The 23,694-nt window shown below is 40.6% G+C and overlaps 1 protein-coding gene and 1 long non-coding RNA gene across 2 annotated transcripts; one reads left to right on the top strand and one right to left on the bottom strand.

The window, feature by feature from the left end:
* Nucleotides 1-234: 234 nt before the first annotated feature.
* Nucleotides 235-9,088, bottom strand: LOC145444540 (spermine oxidase-like). The gene is made up of 2 exons (XM_080322531.1): nucleotides 9,011-9,088; nucleotides 235-1,546 (listed from the first exon to the last, which is right to left on the bottom strand). The coding sequence occupies exons 1-2, from the start codon at nucleotides 9,041-9,043 to the stop codon at nucleotides 323-325; spliced, it is 1,257 nt and encodes a 418-aa protein (XP_080178657.1). The 5' UTR covers nucleotides 9,044-9,088; the 3' UTR covers nucleotides 235-322.
* Nucleotides 9,089-17,962: 8,874 nt separating this feature from the next.
* LOC145444559 (uncharacterized) lies at nucleotides 17,963-21,185 on the top strand. Its single transcript, XR_013916718.1, has 2 exons — nucleotides 17,963-18,130; nucleotides 20,656-21,185. It is a non-coding gene; the product is annotated as an uncharacterized LOC145444559 (long non-coding RNA).
* The last annotated feature ends 2,509 nt before the right edge of the window (nucleotides 21,186-23,694 follow it).

Raw genomic sequence — 23,694 nt, 5'->3', positions numbered from 1 at the left:
ATTGATGCATGCAAGGAGTAATTGTAATTGTAATTGTAATTTGATATTTTTAGCATGGAGTAATTGTAATTGTAATGTAATTGAAACATTCATGAAAGTAATTGTAATTGTAATTGTAATTGAACTGAAATAATGTAATTGATCCAACTCTGGTCCCATCATTACATATCCTGCATATGACGCAACGATAACCGACATCCAAGTTTAGAAAATGTGAGTTCAGACTCATGTGACAAGTGAAGCTCTTTTATATTCAGGAAATCACTGATAGCACGAATCTTCTCGACATCGGATGTATAAACATTAAACAAGTATATCCGCATCAGTCGGCACGATTAGTGGCTGATTCCTTTGCTGCTACGTTGATAATCCGCCTCGCTTCTCTCCTACCACTTCTGTAAGCTCCGTCGACAGTGCTGTATCTACCAACGTGCGTCGCCTCTCCGGAAAAAAGCACCTTCGGTATACCATTCACCCGTAATGGACTGCTTGCGATTCGTTGCGTTGCTGGCGTCTGGCCCAAAGCGAAGTAGCTGTAAGACCCCAAAAAGTGATCGTTCTTGTGCCATCTCGTTAGTAGTAGGTCGCTGGGAAAAGGAATAGAATCGTTGCCCATGAATCTTCGTAAAAGCAAGGTTATTCTGCGACCTATTTCCTTATCAGGCAGATCGAACACTTCACGCGAAACATACGCGTTCGCCCATATCAACAATATACTTCCTTTATATATTTCAACTTCACTTATTTCCCTGAACCAATGTGCGTCTTCCTTGAAATCTTTCTCGATATTAGAATCCCATAGAAAGCGATAAGGAAAGTCTTGTTCGTTCCAAAACTTTTCTTCGTAATGCAGAAAAATTCGGTTTACAATTCCAAATCCTATTTTCTCCACAGCCTTGGATTGTCGTTTTGAGAGATTAGGAACGAACATGCTTCTGTGATGCTTTTGTAAAACTCCAATTGATACCGTTACGATAACGTGGTCCGCGTCGATTTCTATTTTACTTCCATCACTGGTAATGTATTCCACGTCAACTTTTCCTGAGGCATTTCCATCAACTTCAAGACTGTCCCAATTAATTTTTGTAACTTCGGCTTCAAGAATAACGGCATCCTCTGGAATATCTTTTTGCAATAGCTCAAGTAACACAGACAAACCCTGCGGTACGAATGCATCGCCGCCTTCCAAATAGCGATAGTACAGATACGCAAGAACGCTGACATTTTGAGCTCTCTCACCATCTTCCATTGACCACTGAATCATGGTGTAATGAAATATGGCGTCGGTTACTGCGTCTTTGAGCGTCGTATTTCGTGACTTTAGCTTTTTTGCCCATAGAATTTTAGCTTCTTCGATGAGGACAGTGTTTTTAGCCGAGTTAGGGTTGTCCATCGCCATTAGTTGCTCATTCAAGTTGTCATACAATTCTTCCGCATCTAACAATAAACGCCCTGCCTCTCCATCTGCTGGATTTCCGCTGCTGAGGTGGATAGAACCATTTGCGTTGCGATTATCCATAGAGACGGGGAAATTTTGAGATAAAAGCTGAAAATAATTTGGAATTAACGAAAGTTATCCTCGGCGGCGGTCATCGCCACTTGAAATTGCGGTAATGGGTGGAACAATTATAGTGTACGCATAGCTCACAATACGAAACAGTCAGGAATTGATATTACTATGAAGGTGAAATTTCAGCGACATCAACCTCGCTGAATCTGTAAGCCCATTTACATGGCCGTTTGGGTCAGCTTCGAAGCTGACTCGTCAATCCGACTCTCTTGTTTTTGAAAAAGAGAAAAAGGCAGACGGCTTCAATCCGTCTTGAAGAGCTTCTTGGAGGTACAGAACTTCAATATACAATTAAATAGTATATTCATATTGAAATGAACCCGAATATTTTTGACTTATTTCGCTTCTGCCGTTATTTGGCATCGATAGATACTATCAAAGAAAAGCAGAATTCAACAAGGAACGAACGTGGCATTAACCGCTTAGTTAGCCAGCGATTCGGTAGTAATGCAAGTCCAAGCAAGAAGAATATACTCAACCTATCAGATCATAAGCTAAGCCTGACTGAAGAATTTGTTTTATCCCATGGGCTCAATTTTTGCCTGCCGCCTACCACTGTCAAGAATGAGGAGGTATTTGCGGAATTTGAAGTTCTCCTCGGCCAATTAAAACACCACGAACCTAAATCAGAAGAGGGTATACCTGCTCTCAAAGCTCGGTTATCAGATTTGGCGCATTCGTATTGTGGATGCCCGGTCGACAAGGCGGACTTCCTGATGAACAATGAGTGTTTCCGTGCCATCAAAGCATTACGATCCAACCCTGAAATTCACATCACCAAACCAGACTAAGGATCCGGTGTTGTCATTCTGAACAAAGCTGACTACATTTCGAAAATGGAATCAATATTGCATGACTAAACCAAATTTATCTCGCTTGGTTCGGTTTCGGAATTTGATAATGCACCTAAAATTGAAAGACGACTGACAAATAGGGCTGGGCACAATGATTCGAGTACTCGAATCTGAATCGAGTATTAATTTTAATGATTCGAGTCGAGTAGTAAAAGATGAATTTTTCGAGTACTGAAATTATACGCTCCTCACCACTGAAAGTTAATTTACTAACGAGAATTATAATTTTGATACTATTTCCAACTGAGAAAGCCTTCAAACCTTGATTGGCCGTGTCGCAGCATACGAGACATAGTACAAGCTACGAGCGTGACTGGAAATAACACATTTCCGAAGTCATGATCATCCCACAACATTGTCAAGAATTACAATGAAATCGGTATGGTCGAAAAAATACCGAAGAATCTTTGATGTGACGGATAACTGGCATTATGTTATTTGTTGTGGCATAAAAGGTACATATTTGAGGCTTTGACATAGCACATTCTGCTGTGACGTCATAATGAGTGATACTCGAATACTCGACTCGACTCGAAGCGTAAGACGTGATTCAGAATCGAATCACCCAGGTACTCGATTTTGCCCAGCCCTACTGACAAACCGTTTGCTGACCTTGAAGAAAAACGGTGTCCTAACGGCAGAAACATACAGCGCCATCAGACCAACGGGATCGCAAAGACCACGCATGTTCGGACTGCCAAAAACTCACAAAGACAATGTCCCAGTGAGACCTATACTTTCCATGATCGGGTCTGCTCACCATCAGCTGGCAAAATGGCTTATTGACATTTTGGAACCGGTTCGGGAATTGTACGGCACGGAATGTGTTCGCGATTCGTTCACGTTCGCTGGTGAAATACGAAACCTGGATTTGCCGAATCCAGACGTGTTTCTGAGCTCATTTGATATCTCTAGTCTGTTTACGAACGTTCCGCTGCATGAGACTATTGATATATGTGCCAACGCGCTGTACGGGGGTAAGTTACCACCACCATCAATCCCGCGTACCGTCTTTGTTGAACTTTTACAAGCGGCAACTTGCTCGGTGGAATTAAGCTTTAACGAGGTCATGTTTCGCCAAATAGACGGCTTAGCCATGGGTAGTCCCCTGGGACCTATTTTGGCCAACATTTTCGTAGGGTATTACGAGGGCGAGCTTCTCTCCCAGCTTGAGTCCGCCCAACCACTATTGTACCGCCGATACGTAGATGATACATTTGTCATTTTCAGGAATGAATCGTAGTGTGACCAATTTCTCATTCGCTTAAACTCGCTTCACCCGGCCTTGCAATTCACAATAGAAAAAGAACGCAATAACTCATTATCATTTCTGGACGTATTAGTTGAAAAGCACAATACCAACAAATTTGAAACGTCTGTTTTCAGGAAACCGACATTCACAGGCCAATACCTTCGCTGGAATTCATTTAGTCCACGGCGCAGAAAAATTGGCGCTTCTTCGATATACGCCCGAGATCGAAACAGTGTTTCACGTAACACCAGCAAGTGCTTACCATGAGCATGATACAATTTTATAAACGTCAAAATAAATTGTTTTTTGCCTTTGGAGGGACAGATATTAGGGTTGGAGGTGGGTTAGGGTCAAAGTTGGGGTTAGGGTATCCCACGATTAGGGTTGGGGAAGGGGGATATTAGGGTTGGGGGAGGGGTATAAGAATTGGATGCGGGTTAGGGTTAGGGTCAAAGTTGAGGTTGGGGTATCCCAAAATTAGGGTTTGGAAAGGGGGATATTAGAGTTGGGGGAGGGGGTCTTAGAGTTGGATGTGGGTTAGAGTTTCCCAATATTACGGTTTGGGGAGGGGGTTGGATGTGGGTTAGGGATACCTTTTTGACCCCAACCTTAACCCTAAACCACATCCAACGTTAATCCCCCCTTCCCCAATCCTAATATCCCCCTCTCCCCCAACCCTACTCTTGAGATACCCCAACCCCAACTTTGACCCTAACCCACATCCAACCCTAATCTTCCTCGTTTCTCTTCCCTAATACCCCCTTTCCCCCAACCGTAATCTTGGGATACCCTAACCCCGACTTTGACCCTAACCCACATCCAACACCAATATCTCCATTCCATTCCAACGGAAAAATTCCCGATTTCTTTGGTCGTGAGCGTTCTACAAATATCTCCGGCATACATTTAGCAAGCAACCTACAATATTCTTTTGTTATGGTAATGACTTTCGCAAGTTTGGTTTTATGAGTACAATTACTTATTCAAATGATAATTTATGATCACTACTTTGAGCAACAATACAAATGCATTTTGTAGATTTCAGTGTAGCGCCTATTGCGATTTTATCAATGCTATGAGTTTTGCGTATACTCAAGTCTAGTAGAATAAGATGGTCCAGTAAAGATATTCCAAATTGCTTCTGTGTTGATCAAAGTCTTGAAGTGTAAATCTGTAGACTTCACAATGTCTTGGAGAGTGTGAACGGAGTTATGTATTGATCGCGCGCTTCAAACGGTACTCGATACAAAAGTGATATTTTCACACTCTGTAAGTTGTGTATGTTTCAATGCGCTGTCACAAATCCCGACAATAAATCGTATCAATTGCTGGATTCAATACTAACGATATTGTGATATATTGACTCTACACTTAGTCGTTTCAATTACCCGTTGCGAATCGGGATAATAAAGCATTTTGTATCGGGTGTTCAATATATGAATAATGGAATTATTACATCTTTAGCACCGGTTATAGCAAACGATAGATTTTAATAATTGTACTGGTTGTTGAATGTAATAATACCGATATTGTTGTTTCGTCTTTAGTCTTGGTTACTGGAACACAATTACATTTGTAAAAATATTTCCTGATATCCACGATACGCAGAGTGATTTTTACAAAGGTGGAGTAATTTCCCTATCAAGAACATTTCAGACACGCATAGTTTTACAACTTAATATGTTAGTAACAATTGCACTGAAAAGTTTGTTGTTGTCATAACATTTACCACAACACCGGGTCTGAAACACCGGGTCTGATTAACACAAATAATTTAATAATGAAGTAATGATCAACTATTACAAAATCTCATTTGTCAAATCAATGTGTCAATCCTTATGTTCACGGTATGATAACTTTGAATATAACACCACCGTTCGATTGTAAGAAATGAATTCTCAACTACGTTGGTCGGACTTTCAAATCTCGTATACTCAAACATATTATGGTAATCTCAAGTCACCTACACCGAGTAGTAATTACTTTTGTCTTACAAAATATATCGAGGAATAATTACTTTGTCTTGCAGAATAGTATAACAACCTTTACGGTGCGATAAAAATTATCGGTCATATGAATACAACCAGATGAATTAATTCAAGTTTGCTAGTTGTACTGATATAATCAAGTAAGTGAAAACTAGATTTTTAACACCGGCTAATCTTGTGAATAATTCTTTTGCGTATGGTAAGATGTTAAAATGTCTCTTTGGCAAACGGAAAGCCGGATCGCGAATAGAGTTGTAATGTCTCATTACTTGTTTCAAATCAATGTGCGTATAATTTCGAAATGTGACTGGATCAAAGTTGGTAGTCATGTTTGTCAAACATATTTCACACTATGCCAAGGTTCAAATATTTCATCCTGGATTATCTGAATTTACCTTTAGTACATCCCGCGAATGGATTCCGACACCGCACTATAACATTCCTAATAATAAAGTCTCAAGAATTTTCAATCAACAATACTGGAATTTTTTGGTAATGTTAGAGTTGGCAAATGATTAGTTGTGTGTTTTTGTTAAGCGTTTGATTTCTCAGTAATAAATACTACGATTGTATGTGCAATATAGGTCGCGCGCTGCGTAATCCTCTTGCAAACAGGCCGCGTTTCCGAATTTCAGAACCGGACGTATTTAGTGTGTCACACAGATCAAAACGCCGCCACGGACATCTGTTTTTCAAAATTGCACAGCGCACTGCGCTTTAGTGAATTTCCTGTTTAGCCAATCCAAGTCTATTCACGCGGGTCATCAGGATTATACAAAGACTGGTAACTCACTCAATACCACGCACCTAATTCTATAAATTTCGAAGGATTTGCTGATGACTCTTACTTTACCAAACGATATGACATCGAACAGCGTCAACAGTATGCAAGTCGGAGCAACTTCAAATTTTCACGTCGGTGTCAAATTCGTTTCATCACCCAAAAGAGGCGCCGTTAGTCAATATCTCAAAGGTATATTCATCGACGGTAATATTGAAGAGATATCTTTCACGTGTTTCAGTCATGAATTGTTCGGGAATATCGAGAAAGCATTCTCCAAACGAAAAAAACTCATGGTCAAATCCGGTTGGGTCCAAATCGACAAATTTACTGGAAAACCTGCTGTATTACTGAGACGGGCTTCGTCAGTAACCCTGCATGGAAAATCGAGACATACGACTGAAGAATACCCATTATTGACCTGTGAATCGGTTTACGGAAATAAAGATGAATACGTCTCGATCGCCGCTACGTGTGTTTCTCGAGAGGAGAAGACGGTTAACTCTGACACCGGGAAGGAGTTGAAATTATATAGTTTTACATTGAAAGATGACACTGGGGAGGTGGTGCTGGATCAATGGACCAAAGCCTCGCTCGTACCCGGGAAGAAATATCAACTCACTCGTGTTAAAAACTGTGTCGGCAGATTGAAAATCGATCAGTTAACTAGACTTGTCGAATTGAAAGAATAGTTTGCATATTTGTTTACCACAATACGATATTTCATTTCGCGTAAAATGTTTGACCTATGTGATTCGACAACTGGGTTAGCGCGGTGTTGTTCTACTGGTCGAGGTGTGAAAATTGTGCTATCGCGATGAAGTTGCGACTGTGAACAGCAGACTATTCCGTAGGTGCGAAACAGCGGAAGGTGTGAATAATCCGATCTGAAAGTATTATTCAGGTTACGTAGGAATCAATAGCGAGGAAAGAGTTGGAACACGATCGGTCATTTGGTACGACTAAACTACGATGTTTTTAATGTAGAACCGTGATCCCTATACTGTAACGCTATCATGTCTATATCAGCTACGTTAACATACCGCCGCGGTCTATACCCGAAAGTACGAATCATCGCCGCATCCACAAGAGTAATGATATATCGAAGTCGCAATCACCGTAAACGTTAGGATTACCTGGAATCGCTCATATATAATAATTTGGGGTATACGCAATAATTTGGGGTATACACAATAATTTGGGGTATACACAATAACTTGGGGTATACACAATAACTAAGGATCAATCACGTGATCAATATACTGCGTAATCAACATCACCTCATGACCGCAGCCTATACCAACAACATTAGTTCACTATGACACAAGAATCTGCGGGCACATCATCGCCACAGCATATATCTGAAAGGGTACCATCATCACCGCATCGACACATCATCACCACAGCCTATATCTGAAAGGGTACCATCATCACCGCATCCATAAGAACACATGACACCTCACCACCACGAGGGGGGGTCAAAAAGGGTGCCATCACCACCACGAGTTTTCAGGCACCTCACCACCGCACCCATAAGAACCCCTGCCAGGTCACGACCGATCTATACTACTACTGACGATTACCCCTGACGAGTGTCAGCCAAAAATATTCGGGTTCATTTCAATATGAATATACTATTTGATCCGTCTTGAGCTCAATCCGTTCGGCAGGGTCGCTTGGAGACGACTTGAACAGTACCGGTACTTGAAAACGAATCCAGACTACAGCAACATACCAACATTTCATGTTCCTATTTCACGGCACGTATTTCAACTGGGTGAATATGGAAGCTCTATCAGTACATGATACTGCTTTTATATTATGAACGTGGTCTTATTTGTTCAGCGTCACAACTTATGAAGCGAGTACAGCCAACAATATACCTTGCACAACTCACAATCAGAAAGATAATATACACGGTGTATTTTGTCATTCTATGATTGTGTTGAAGTATTTCTGGATATATCAACTGCCGTAGCATATTCCTGAGCTGAATCCCACAGTGCTGTGTATCACTCGAGCTGCGATAAACATCACCATGTAAACTCGATCACTTTGGCAAGCTGTCTCATGACGTCGCTCCAAGACGACTTGGCTTCAAGACGACTTGAACATGTAAATGGGCTTAATGACTGACTAAGTGACTATTCATATCGAATCATCTTTCATCGATCTGCGCACCCTCTTATCGAAAAGGGTGGTACATGAAAACAACCTAACTCTGAAAACAATCTAGCTCAAGAGTTATATCGCGGTCATAAGTTCTACTAGATTTGTGAACCTTTTATTTGATGCGCGCCCCGCTGAAATCGTAGCATAATAACATTGTAAATGCAGTTCTCTCGATGCGTGGCGAATAATGGGTCTTTAGACCGCGACCAAATCTAAGTTTTATAAACATCTAAAGTTTGAGAACATAGTTCGAGAACCAATGTTCTATCTTAAGGTGGGTGATTTACTATAAGACTATACTCAGAGTCGTTTTGACTGCATCTTATTTTCAAATTTCATCCCAATCTTATAGTGTTTAGACTTGATACACTTAGGAGTTGATTCAATTCTTACCCAGTACGCCGGATTCCCCTTAATTCCATGCATATATTCCGCTCCCCGTTCAACAATTTCTCCCTCAAAGCGATCCGTGTACAAAGGGCGGTTCAAAAATAACATTTTTTCCTTAATCTTGCGCGCTACATGATTAAATCGTCAGGTTACCTTAAAAAACGACGCACACCAAATTTGAATTCATTCCAACCAATATTCGCGGTTTACGTAGAGTTTGAAAATTTTGAATTTGCCCAGAAACGCAAAAAAAAATTTTTTTCAAATTTTTCTGCTAACCCCATGAAATTGTTGGGCTGTCTTCAAAGACTATGCAAAACAAATTTGACTCAATTCTAAGCAGTAGAAGTGGAGTTATATCAGTTTTTCTTTGATAATTCCCACACGATCCTCTGCCTCAAGTATGGTGATATCGCAGATGCCATTATGACATAGATGTTGAGCTGCCGCAAGTCCACTGACGCCTCCGCCAACAATCACGACTTTTGTAGCATAAACTGAAAAATGATGGATACCGGTGTTCTAGTCAATCAGGGTACTGAAGACTGTTGATGGAAAGCAACCACTATGATTCTTTTTTCATCCGAACAACCTACTCCATGGATGACTAGTTGAGCCACACATTGCAATTAGCCTACTATATACTACTAAATATGACATATTTGTCTAGGTCAGGGGTTCTCAACCTGGGGCGCGCGAGAAATTTTTGTAAATTTTGTCAATGTCTGTATGAATTGTGACTAAACATGTGTTTCACAACCATTCCGAAGAGACGATTATTGAAGATTGAACTTAATTCGTATTCTAGAAAGCTTGCCAAACTCAAACTCCAGCAGTCGCGCTCAACAGAGTATAGGCTGACTTCAACTTCATTTGAGCAAATTTCTGATATTATGTGAAGATTTAGGGAAATTCCTACGTGCAAGTCATTAATTACTTAATAGCTTTTGCAGTAGCCTAAATCTCTGTGCGCTAGGTGGCTGTTGTTGATAGCTGGCGAACTGAACTGTATAAGACAGACTTAGATGCTATAGGCTGCCTGGTTTCGCCCTCAATTTGGCTATAAAATCAACACAATTTAATTCATTTTCAAAACCGATCAAATTTAGCATGGCAGGACAGAACGACGCCGTGCTCTCTGTAGTCACTACTAGCATCAGGATTAGTCTCAGTGCAACCTACCTTCTACCTTGAAATTAATTGATGTCCTTTTCAATGTTTTTTGTTATTTTCAAACAAGTTTGGGGAAGTTTGACAGCAATGTAAAAGACTAAACAACTGGAATGCGGATTCAAAATTGGCGTAAGATATACCACATGTGTATACTATTAGATTAGGGGTGGGCAGCCCGTACGGCCGCAGGCGGCCGTAGAATGGAATTTGTGCGGCCGTTGACGCCTAATTCAATTAGTATGTGTTGGCGACCGTAGACATGCAAATTGCAATTACGAATTCACTCCCGTGGAAAAAGCCGCCCTTTGCCCCTCCCGTTTTCGACTTGTACATGCTGACTCCACACGTGCCACTATACGCCTCATCAAAGTCGGATGAAAAGTCTATGAATATATTCTAGCGTTTAACATAACAAATATAAACCAGACTCACTAATTCTGAAATTTCCTAAATAGCTTTGTGGCCCACCTCAAAATGCTCTGTTTGCACCCTCTCTCTGCACCCTTTGAGAACCCCTGACCTAGATCGATACTAGTACGTTTTTCTTGAATTCAATTGAGCCCTTGGTTATAAAACTTATTATATGGTAGAAGTGTGGATTTTTAAGTGGTAAGGAAAAATAATATGGTAAAATTCGTGAAAATTTGCATATTTTCGGCATATGTCGTAGAGCAAAAACTTGACGTGGTGGAAGAAAACAAGCGGCATTTTTTAAATCAGCACGCCAAAATTAGCCCAAATCAAGTTCGAAAGTCAACGAATTTTTCGTTCAAAATTGTTGCCCAGTGTTATTAGTATTTGCTTTTGAATTGTCCGTTATGGAATTAAATGTTTGTGAAGTATTCAAACATTTAGCCTACCATGTCATCTAGCTGTATGCTTTTATTGCAACCATCATTGTTGTTCTTTTGAATATTTTATATTTGAAGTGTCGAATGCATTCTTAGCGGCCTTATCAGTCGTTCCCTGTTCATATCCGGTCAAAGCCACATACGTTTGCAAAACAATGGTGATGTTGAAATCTTAAATATAAATTATAAATTTATAATTAGTTCATCATTCTGTAATTCTTACCTGCACACCCGAGATATGCAATAAGGCACGCCGAAAATATGTCGCATTTGATCATTGCGCTCCAAGCTTGGTAATCGAAACTGTACGAAGCCTGTAGGTCTTGTGCAGTCTATAAATCTGAAAATATATGCTACATGTTCTGAATCCAAACTCTACCAGTAGCAGTATGAGCGATCGCCATATACCTTCAAATCCGCAATCCCTATTTAATTATGATTCATTATTATATTTTTATTCACAGTAGAACTGGTAAATACACACATAATCCGGGAAGCAACCTGCCCCCAAAGGAAAATGGCGAGATTGGAGTAAATTTTTAAAATTTCAGTCAAATTGGTATACCTATGCAATACATGGAGAAGTCAGATTACAGCATTGTAGTAGATGAAGAATTGGCAAGGGTTACAGAGCAGAGGTAGTAGAGATGATTGAAATGAAGAATAGAAATTACATAAATTATGCTGCGAGTCACAAGTGCAATTGTAGTCCAGTGGTGCATTCAAGGCCTTCCGAAGGATATGCGCACTGCGCACTGCGCAGTGCCCAATAACGTGATCTTTTGGATCATGTCGAATCGAACGTTGCCCGGAATCTGTTGGGTATGTCTCGTGAGTTTTTGCTTACGACTCCTGTAGCGCCAATGACTATCGGTACAATGTTTATTTTGCATCGCCACATTTTCTCGCATTCCATTTACAGGTCTGCGTATTTCGAGTGTTTTTCGGATTCATTTTGCATTATATTGTGATCAGCAGGGACAACCAGTTCAATGAACAAGCATTCTCTTGTCTTTTTTTATAATTTTCATTATTATTAATATTTATTTTCATTATTATTAATATTGCTAAAATCTATCTTAAAGAAATATAGTGACGCTGTTCACATTAAAGTCCTTTGCATCGCAACAAGATATCCATAAACGTATTATAAATCATACAAGAACAGTAGTACGCAATAACTGGCAGAACGAAGGAAATGCAATGGTACATTGAAACAAATTCAGTTTTAAAGGATGTTAGTTTTAAATACAGTTTCATGGGCTTATTTCACTGCACATGCTTTTACTTTTACGTGGGATTGACTCCCCGTCAATCTCCCCTTTGACATGTATATATTCGTTGGCAGTTCCGCTACACTGATACCAGTAGTATCATTTCTGATACAACGTTTCCGTTTCACACGTTTCGTTCCGCTTCGCGGACCGTATACTTATACCGGCGCATTATCTAATGTTCGGCGGTATCAGGTAACAAGTACCGCTCAGCCAAACCAGAATGACTAGTTCCGATCTTATTTAGGTGATAGGTGAGTCGAAAATGGCATGATCTCAAAAGAAACAGAATACTTGCTCGCTGAGCATAGCAATTGAACGTAAGTCGTGCCAATGAAAACCGTGAAATTGTCTTCCCTTCATTTGCCTATCTCGTGTATCTCGGTAATTTGGAAAGGAGCCGAAGAGGATATTCAATGTCCATGATAGGGCTTCTGAAACGGCCATTAGGTCCGTTGACACACTGAATAAGAGGCAATGATATATTCATATTGAAATAAACCCGAATGTTTGCGGCTGACACTCGTCTGGGGTAATCGTCAGCTATACTAGTAGAGATTACACGGATTACTGGTTAACCCGAATATTTAATACGCGCCGAATTAGATTTATCCCCCAGATCTTGCAAGGATATTATCACTCATGCGTAAATAGTGAAATTATACCATTAATGAATTATGAATAATTCTGATTTTGATTATAATTCTGACATCAATATCTGCCTTCTCGTTCTTCGATTATACTGATGTTGTCAACACGCGTAATCCTTCAACTTTGATGAACTCATAAGAAGAAACATTCTTCAGATTTAAGGAGATGTTGAACGTTATTTTGCCCGCGAATGTCGCTGAACTTGCCCTCGCCAATCCAACTACCATATGGGTTCGACAAATTCACCGGCTGTTGCATATGGAAACTGGCCGCAGGCGAACATGAAGCCATCCGAGTAATTAGGCCTACTATATTGCGCCAATGTTGTTCTATACTGACGCTGGGAGATCGTACACCGCTCGAGAGGCAGGTGGTGTAAACGGGACTCTGCTGCATTTCTGTATTTGTTAACACAATAGTTGGTATAGATGGGTAGACATTTCATCCTTAGAAAACTTGGTGAATCCCGCTGCTAGATTGGGTGAATCTCGCTGCAAGATTGTCTGTACCAATCAATGTACCATGCAATCTTCTTTTGCAATCTTCCTCCCAGGAAATTGATATGGGCAGTTGTTTATAGCCGTTACATTTGAAGCGTTGATAATTTAGACCTCGAAGAGCTAATCACGATTAGCTTCAGATCCTGTCGGTTAGGGCAGTGGTTCTCAACCGCCGGTCCGCGTACCGGTGCCGGTCCGCGACGACATTCCTGCCGGTCAGCGAGGAATATTACAATTTTATACTTAAGGCTTGTCCTTTGATAAAATAAATAAAACATCTAATTTTAAACTGATTCAAAACTTCGTGAGGTAACATTAGGGCTAGAAACATGTTCGATTTGACTAAAAGGACAAGACGTTTCATTTGACGACATGCGAGCGACAAATACAGAACAGATACGAGCTCACTCATCGCTAAGCAGCGCAGTTTGATCATTGGTTTTCGATTCATTTATTTTGTGCAGGACCTTAACTGGGGCACCCCAAACCGCCCAATTGGAGAGGGGCCGAGCTTGAAAAGGGCCCAAAATTATTTCGCAAATGAATATAAATCATAGCGTTTTATTTGAAACTTTTTCCAACATTGTTTAATTTCTTTTCGGGCTTTGCACGATTTAGTGTCTCTAATTGTCTTGCTTATTAGGTGCCCTTCTCCGAGAAATACGCATGATTTTTAGGCATTTCGGCGTCAGCCATTGCCGCATCACGACGTATCCACACATAATGAAGTTTAGGTTAACATATGCGACTCCGAAATTTGGGCCTAAAATTCGACCGCGAGAAAAGCGCTTCAGTCGTGAATGATCGAAAATTCTCGCCATTGTCGCGATAAGCTACGTAAACTCTGTGCTTCCGCTGAGTAGAATGGATGTGATCGCGAGTACAGGTGAAAACATCCACCCAAGTGTAGGGTCTTGGGGCGAAGCCCCCAGAAGTTTGACTTATCGCCCTGTGGGGACCCCAAGATCAACGTTTTTAGGGGTGGGCTGACGAAGTGCTTTTTCGGCCCGGATTTGCGGATGGCCGGTAGCTGCTGTAATGTTTTTTCTTGCGGCACCCACTGCATTCGCAGTTGCCGGAGTAGCCTGCGTCTGGTGGCAGTGGGCAATGAGCAAGGTAGCACGACAAGGTGCTTGGTTCGACTCCGATATGCTTCTTCTCTTGATATTACCGGTCGGTTTCGAGTTGGCGTGGCCTTTTAAACCCACGGCTTTTGGCGCGAAAGACTGTAAACGACTCTCAGCGGTAGCACGTTTATCTGGACAAGGCAATTTTACCTCGACTTAGCAGACTCACTACCATAAAATCACATGGATGCCATCATGAATATTATTAAATACGATCAAAACCCTCCAAATGTCACTCTCTAGCATCATATAATTGCCAAAAACGGTTGCATACTTTACATTTTGGCTTCATTTCAATTTTGACAGTTCATCGGTCCGCCAGACATTTTTTGAAATTTTACCAGTCCGCGAGACGAAAAAGGTTGAGAACCACTGGGTTAGGGTATATACCAGACATGGGGTGATTACTTCATGAATGTAATCGATTGCGATTACGATTACTTCGGAATCACGCGATTACGATTACGATTACAGCAAAATCAGGAAGTAGTCGATTACGATTACGATTACATTGGAAAAGTAATCACGATTACATTTATTTTGCCTCTTAGAACTAATCTTACAAGATATATTGAAGACAATATAAGGATTACGTCGAAAAGGCCTAATAAGATAACAACAACTTCCTCAATAAATGTGCACTGTTTGCTTGTTACGTCATAATGTACCCATTGCCCAACTTAATATGGGACGATTTATCGCATCTAACGATTTGCATTCTTGTCAGTTCCGTAACTGCCGCACCCCAAACTCTCCAATAGGGTGGTGAGAGCGCTCGAAGGGGACTCAAAAATATTTGGTCCAGAGGTGGTCAAAGTAGTCAAGAAAGCTACTTAAGTAGAAGTAGAAGTAGCCACGAAAAAATCTACTCAAGTACGAGCAGAAGTACTTCTTCAATAAGCCACATAAAACTACTTGAAGTAGAAGTAGACTTGACTGACTTTAAGTCTACTCAAGTAAGTAAGTAGTTTTGAAAACAGTCTTAATTCGTTCGCATGGACTGTCAAAAGCTACGAATTGAGCTATGCGGAAGGTGCAGAGAGCTTGATTCGTATTGATACATCCCAGGAGGTATCAATTTTCGACAGAATGAGCATTTTTTCCGTATCATGGGATGCAAATTATAGTATTGATATGACTATGTGATACTAACCCTTTGTTTACTAGATGAATATCATGGCATGGCGCCCCACCCCATATTATAAGGCCACAAGTTTAAGCGAAGAGCAATAAGTAGAAGTTTTATCGAATACGGTTTCATCACTTTGCGCCATTAGTATACGTTAATACCAAATATTGTGGATCGTAAAAGTTATATTTAGTGTAGTTTTATTTTCGGAAAATAGAGGCATTAGAGGCACTTGCTTTTATGCTTCAACATGTATGTTCTGCAGATAAAAGAGCTGCAAGTAATTAGAACTCAAAGTATGATACTCGCAATCGAAAGGGAAATACAAATATCACTTCTAAAAAGCGGAAACTATATTTCATGTCTTTTGTCCATAAAGCTTCAAAGGTGATATGCTAAAACAGGTGTAACGGTAAAAAAGCTGGATTTTCCAGATTAGCAAGACACGTAATGTGCTGCTAGATTACGATATGATTGGTAATTGCTAGATTGCGAAACGGTAGTTTCAAACGTTATGGTGGGCCATCTTTACTGTGATGAAATATTTGATATGGGCGACAATGCGGTGTGAGCGGAACCAAGCAATCCCGTACCTAAATTATATTCACTGATACTTTCCTGAAAACATATTTGTCACTCCATAACTACTGTGCGCGAAGCGCAACAAAATTTCTTGGCTTTACTGGACTTTTATGAATATTAAATGTTGGTACTCTGTAAAAAAAGCCCCGAAATTCCTCAGGCTATCCTTCGTATTGGGGGATTAAACTACTTCTACTTGACAAACTGAAAATAGCGAAAAGTAAGTAAATAGATCACAAAATATTACGAAGTAGAAGTAGAGAAAATCAGATCTACTTGAGTAAGTACCAGCAGTAGAAGAAAACTACTTGAGTACTTCCAAAAAATAGAAGTACTTCATTACTGACCACCTCTGGGTAAAACCAACATATATTATAGAGTATTTTCGTGAGATCTAATTAACTTGAACATTTTTCTCGGGCTTCCCGATTTAAATGTCTCTTGATAGCTTGATTTTGAAATGCATACCTCTCACCCTCATGCAAAAAGTATGAATAATTTACAGGAATAAGCGTTTCGGTTCCGGTCATTACCAAGCCACGACATACCAAAAGACAAATGCAGTTTCGGCCAACATGCGACTCCAAAAAGTGTATTACTAAAGAAAGACCTTGGCCAAAACTTCAAGCATGTGTCCACTGTCAATAGCCGCGCTGGGGGTGCGTGACTAATAATCCTATCCCTAAAATCTGAGCCCACTGTGCAAATGCCACCCGGGCCACCCACAGAGGAATAAATACAGGGCAACTATTTGTGCGTGCGTCTCACGAAAGTTTTTCTTTTCGTCATCTACGTTTGGGTGACTGCAACATCTTTTGATGTTATATATAGCAAACCGGAGGTCACGAATGAACAACATACAATAAAGTAATTACAACAACATACCAGATGATATAATTATGAATTACGTGCCCTCAGCTCCACTGGTAAATCTGACTATCGAGGGCTTAAAGAGGCTTAAAAATGAAATGGCCCAAGACCAACGTTCGGAGTGCGAGACGAATTGCTGTTTTGGTCCATATTCTAGCTACAACCCACGCTATCATGGCATATAAGCGGATGGCTATGGCAGCAGGTAAATAATTGCGAAATAACGATTGGCGCCCGTTTAAGGTATAGAGTCATATGAGAATAAGATAAAGTGACCATAAAATTCTGCCTTCTACTTAATACAGATACTGTACGCTGCCGTTACGAGAAACGGCAAAGAACGGTTCGGTTATGATATACATCAGCAGCTGTTGATTATTAATGCTTCGTTGTGGAAATTGTAATGTTTTATTTGGCGAGTACAAAATTTCAAATCTTTGCTCGGTGTACGTACGTACTAGAGATGGTGTGAACCTCTGAAAGGTTCAGGCTCGTGTGAACGTGAACCTTTTTGAAAGGTTCTGTGTGAACACGAACGTGAACCTGATGACGTCACGTGACGTCGTATTTCTAATTCCAACCCTACATTTTAGTAAAGTAATAGCCTATATTAATGTACACGATACCTATAGCGATGACTCCGGCAACATATTGCCACTATGCTAAAGTACAAATTGACGTTTTAAACGTCGCCAAATGTTTCGACTGGGGCAATCAAATGGTAATAATCCCATAAAATCAATATCTTCCGTCGCTTTGCCAACAATTTCGACGAGGACTTGCAAGGGAATATTAAATGCTGTATCAGACGAGGCGATGCCGGTGATGTCGGCCGATAATTTCTCTACCATCATGTGAGAGATCGTTGCACTTGATTAGTTTCAGAAGGCGTTGACCCGTTGCATTTAAACCTGCTCGGGGATGATTGACATCTGCGAATCGGTTTTTTGTTGTTGTACAGGTCAGGTACCAGGGAAATCTAAACACCGGGATGTATCTCTCGTTTTAGAGGCGTGCAATAGGAGTGCCACCTCGAACGCATCGATAGCGTAGATAATACTGTTAACGATTACTGTGAATATCCCACTACTGCTGTCTGACATGAATTTTCTTGGTTCTCAAATAACTGCCTAGCAGACATTCTGGTTATCTCATACAGAGCTAAAAACGAATGTACCAAATATAAGTAACTGAAAACATGTGTATTTTAATCAAGGCGGGTATTTTATTCAAGGCAAGATACACAGCAAATATAACCAAAAAACACAGAGCAGGTAAAATCAAAACTGCCTAGCAGACATTATGGTTATCTCATACAGTGCTGAAAACGAATGTACTAAATATCAGTAACTGAAAGCATGTGTATTTTAATCAAGGCAAGATACACAGCAAATACAACAAAAAATCACAGAGCGGATACAATCAAAAATCACTAGCTGATAACAAACGTATTTTTTAACCAAGGCAAGGTACATAGCACATACAACTAAAAGTCACTTGTTGATGACAAACATTTTAATACAGGTTAGATGCACAGCAGATTTCAGTATTTTAATCAAGACCAGTATTTTAATCACTAGCTGGAAACAAACGTATTTTTAACGAGACAAGGTACAGAGCAGATATATACAACTGAAAATCACTAGCTGATGACAAACATATTTTAATCCAGGTTAGTAAAGACACAGCAGATACCAAACATCACCAACTTAATCAAGGCAAGATACAGAGCAGATAGAATAAGAAATCACTAGCTGAACACAAAGGTATTTTTATCGAGGGAAGATACAGAGCAGGTGTAATAACATACAAAGCAGATACATCCAGAAATCACTAAGATTTGCTGGAACCCATGGAGTTAGGTTTCCTGATCTTTTGCTGTTTTTGGCTCATGGGCAGCTTGGAACTAGTCTTGCTGTTGAAGCGTTTCAACTGTTGTTTTGCAAAACAGTTAAATGACGTTTGCATGATCAATTCAAAATTGTTATGGGGATCTTTGTCAGTCTCACATACAACAGATGTGAGATTGCACAGAAAAGTTGACTTCAAAATTTCGCGAATGGCAGATATAAAAACCCTTGTTGGATTAGGACAGGTTATGAACTTTTTCATAACATCACTGTCGTTGACTAGAGCTGTGTAATATTGGACAGCAAGGGTTGTCAAGACATAACAATAGTCAGATGGTTCTGAGAGACCACCCCGTTTGCAATTTGCAGCACTGATTTGTACTTGTCTGGTATAGAACCAGACAGTGGCGGAACAGCAATGCTCTTAACAAGTAAATTACTGCATTTGCCACAATGCCTTCGCCTGGTAATGGACCGCCCAATATAACCACTTACATAGAAAGAAACAGCCGCATCACTATCAGCCACCTCGTCAATGGCAACATGGCAAGTATTCAACTAACCACGAGAACTGGGATGAAGAGGGTGCATCATCCTCATGATAATTTCCATGATCAGACTGATCGAGACGTGATGCGATGCACAATCCTCGTTGTTGGAGTAAACTTAAGCATCGAAGACGAGCTGATGAACCAGTGTTCTTGCTTCGAGGAGATGGGGCAGTTCTACTCAAATAACTTGGCAATTTTGGAAATATATGAGGAATAGCATTCGGTTTCAGACGAAGTCTTAAGAAATCTGCTGATTTACGCTTGCGAGCACGGCGCTCTGTCTTGTCACAGGTAGGCCCTACTTGTTACAAAATGGTCCCGAGTGAAATGTTCTGAGCAAACCCTGTGGTTCACCGACAGTGTCCAGTTCTGCCTCGGTATCGCCCTGATCCATTTCTCCTTCGATTTTTCGTCCCGTGGAAACTTGAACAGTGTAGCAGTCGCACCAGTTTTACTACTAGACCTGTACCCAGTGCTGCACCCAGGAATGCAACATGTATACCCCATACTAATTATCAGTGATAGTCATTGTCCCTGGGTTAACAAAGTTAAAATAATAATGTGAACCGATAGAAAGGCAGCTAAATGTCTTAGTAGTAGTTATTCATATAATGACACAACTTAGTATAAATATACAAATAGGATGAATTGCCTAGACAGGGATTTCAAGCTACTAGCACAATACAAGGAAGCTTTTATGAGGAATTATGATTTCAATTAAATGACTTGATAAACTACTAAACATGCTTCGAATACAACCAACAGCCCCACTAGCACAGGTGTTCCTGACAACTAATAATATATCAAAACAGTTGCACGAAATGTAGCAAAATACCGGTAATTTATACTGGTATTGCCGGCACACTAGACTATGGATATCTGATCATCCATCACATACCATATATTAGTCTACATCCTCAAAATTGATCTAAATAACACTGCAACATCTCCTTAACCGCGAGAACCGTCCGACTCAAGAGCTGAGCGAGAGTGAACTCTGAACAAAGAACATGTGGCACTCCTGTCGCTCGGCGCCGAGAGTGAAAACGAGAGAGTGCGCCATCCCGGAGTTTTAGATATCCCTGGTCAGGTACACTGTACTGTACAACGTACAATCGTACATACTACCGTATTATGATCAGTGATGGGCGGATAGTGATTTCTGAGAATCCGAATCCATCCGACAGCTCAAAGCTCTGATGAGCAATCCTTCCGAATACGAACAATCTCATCCAAATACCCATGCAAATCCGAAAAATCTTGTCCATAATCCAGAAAATCCGAACAGAATAAATATTCCGAAGAATCCCAATTGTGCAGCGGAGCTAGATACATTTAGGGCCTAGAGTTGGCTGGTTTATATTTGCTTGGACCTTTGACAAAACAACTTTAGAGTGCTACCAGTCCTATAACAAGGGGTACACTGTCCGTTTTGGTTGTCGAGCTGACGATTTTTTTCTTTCGACTTGAAGTCAAAAGTCACGTCTGGTCAAAATTATCCGGAAACAAAGTTACAACTAGCCGAAAATATTCGAAACTAATTCTGCAATATGGTTATGATGTCTGTCCAATGTGTTCATGCTGCAATGTCTTGTCGAATGAAACCTTCTCTGAACCATGGTAGTATGGTATTTGTAAGGGTAGGTCAAAAAAGTTGAAGGTAGCACGAGTTTTGACTGCCATGATAGCTGTAGAAGAATATGCGCGTGCTGATGCTACTCGAAGGTGGTGGGTGCATCCGATTTTGCAACGCCGGTTTATACTGGATAAGTGGAGCGGCTCAATAATTTAGTACTACATCGCAGTAATTCGTTTCGCAATGCCTCGCCAGAAGGTCCGTCCGCCAAACGGCTTGAGCAAAAGTGACGCTATTCAAGTCTCGACACTGGTTTATATATGGATACGCATGAGCGCATCTCTCACTTCTCTCATCGCCGGCGATGTCGCCGAGTTAATTGACACTGTCAATTAAAATCGGCGGCGATTCGGCCGATGGCAGCGATGATAAAACAAACACTAACGCTCCGCCGACATCGCCTCGTCTGATACAGCCTATAAGCTTACGCCTTAACGACCCAGGCCAGCCCGACAATGCATTCGGCGTCCGAGTATTGTGACGTTAATATTGAGCAGAGTGTAAAACGGGATTATATACTTGCTACCGATTAAACCGATATTACCCAATTAAAAAATTATACAGCGGTAGCCAACACCCCAATCCCACGGATTTTGTTTTTATGATACAATAAACATATGAAGTCAAGATTGACCACGTACACCTGCTAGATTTTTTACATTAGACAACGATATCAATTCCTTTGATTGGTCGAATAAGCATAATTCTCTGGCTACATGTAGTGCATCACGCTATTGATGCTGTGTCAATGCTGGTCAAGCTCACAGCAGAGAGTCACTTAATATTCACAAACGGAATGCTGGTTATTTCGAGCAAAATTTTTGAGATTCTCAAGGTGCATGCGCGTTTAGTGTTGATTTTTTTTTCAAGCTGCCAGCACCATGCATTGAGTGGCCAGCAGTTAAAATGCAATACATTTCAACCAAAGCTGTTATAATGAAGTGAAAACTGTAATATGTGAAAAAAAGGTTTACAGCTCAGAACCTACAAAGGTTCGTTCGTGAACGTGAACCTCTAAATTTCTGAGGTCTGCTGCTCGCCAAACACCAACAGACAAATTGCGTTTAACTATAAGCAGAACCTTTAACCAAACATCAGTATATAAGTTACCATTTGCAACTAGGCAGAATGGTGATTATTATCCTGCTGCGAGGTAGTGGCGTCTGGAGTGTTGCGATAACCTGATATATTGCACGGCAGGTGTTCTTACAATCACACTACAATGTACGCCGAATATCCATGTACATACAATGTGTGGATTGGATGGATACTTCTTACGCAGTCATGAGCGAAGCTAATACTTCTGACGTAATAATGAGCAGTGGTGTTTCTAAATCAGACGTTTGTGCTATCATTAACCTGGTATAATGTCTTTTCCTTGTTTGTGAATGTTGAGTTTATGTCATAGTCCTTGTACAAATAAAAATTATTCGCTCTTTCACAAAGAAATCGATTAGATATGGGAAGTAGTCGATTACGATTACGATTACTTCGGAATTTTTTCGAATGTAATCGATTGCGATTACGATTACTTGAAAATGCTGTAATCGTCGTAATCGATTACGATTACTAATCGCATTACCCCATGTCTGGTATATACCATCTGCCGTCCTCTTCTATTAGGAGTTGTCCTTTTCTTGAAAACTATTCACCACCGAGTGCTCCTCCGAGGACGCCAAATGTCATCTTGAGTAGACGTGAATATCGGCTGATTCTGGAAGTAACGCGTAGGTTGACGAAACAAATACGTCAACCGAACGAGAACTGTACGTGCATGGAAACCCGGATTTAAGGGGCCAGCGCGGAATGTTTTCCTACCAGGCGATAAACATCATCTGTATAATTCCCCATATTTGTTTCTCTTACTGTGAGTTTGAAATGACAACTGATACCGCAGGAATATCATTCCTAACTTTCACATTCACTGCTGGCCCTAACATTCAATCGGTAATTTATACAATTTTTTCTCGGCGAGGACAAAATTACAACTACTAGTGACAGGCCTACTCTTCTGCACATAGCGATTTGCGTGTACATTAATCAGATCTGGTAGCTTTTTCACTTTCCAATCCGCCAATCCCTTGAAAACATGGCTCAAGATCTTGTAGTTGTTGTCAGTGAAACATTTGCATTCGACGTCAAAAATGCTACATATACGACAGACCTTATTTCTCAGTAAAGTTAGCAATCTAATTTGTAAATATGGGGCGAACATTGGGCTGATGCTATGACACCTAGCATTATTTAAGTCCCCTCCTTTGCGACTAAATCCAATATATTCTCGGTTTTTGTTTACCAGACTTCTGCCCACATGCTTGTTTGCACTGGATTACAGAATAGTGATAGATATATCGCTCTGAAATGGTGGGTAAATGATATAGTTCGTTGATTGCCTGGTTTGTGTCCTATGCAGCGGCAACGGTTTAGTTAGATCTGCTATACCAGGGGTTCTCAACCCGCGGGCCGCATGCGGCCCGCAGACGCTTATTCTGC

This window comes from Botryllus schlosseri, chromosome 8, assembly GCF_051294905.1.
Source record: "Botryllus schlosseri isolate E-star chromosome 8, Bs_hap1, whole genome shotgun sequence".
Taxonomy (NCBI): domain Eukaryota; kingdom Metazoa; phylum Chordata; class Ascidiacea; order Stolidobranchia; family Styelidae; genus Botryllus; species Botryllus schlosseri.
The sequence above is the reverse complement of the archived record's forward strand: the minus strand, read 5'-3'. Positions and strand labels throughout refer to the sequence as shown.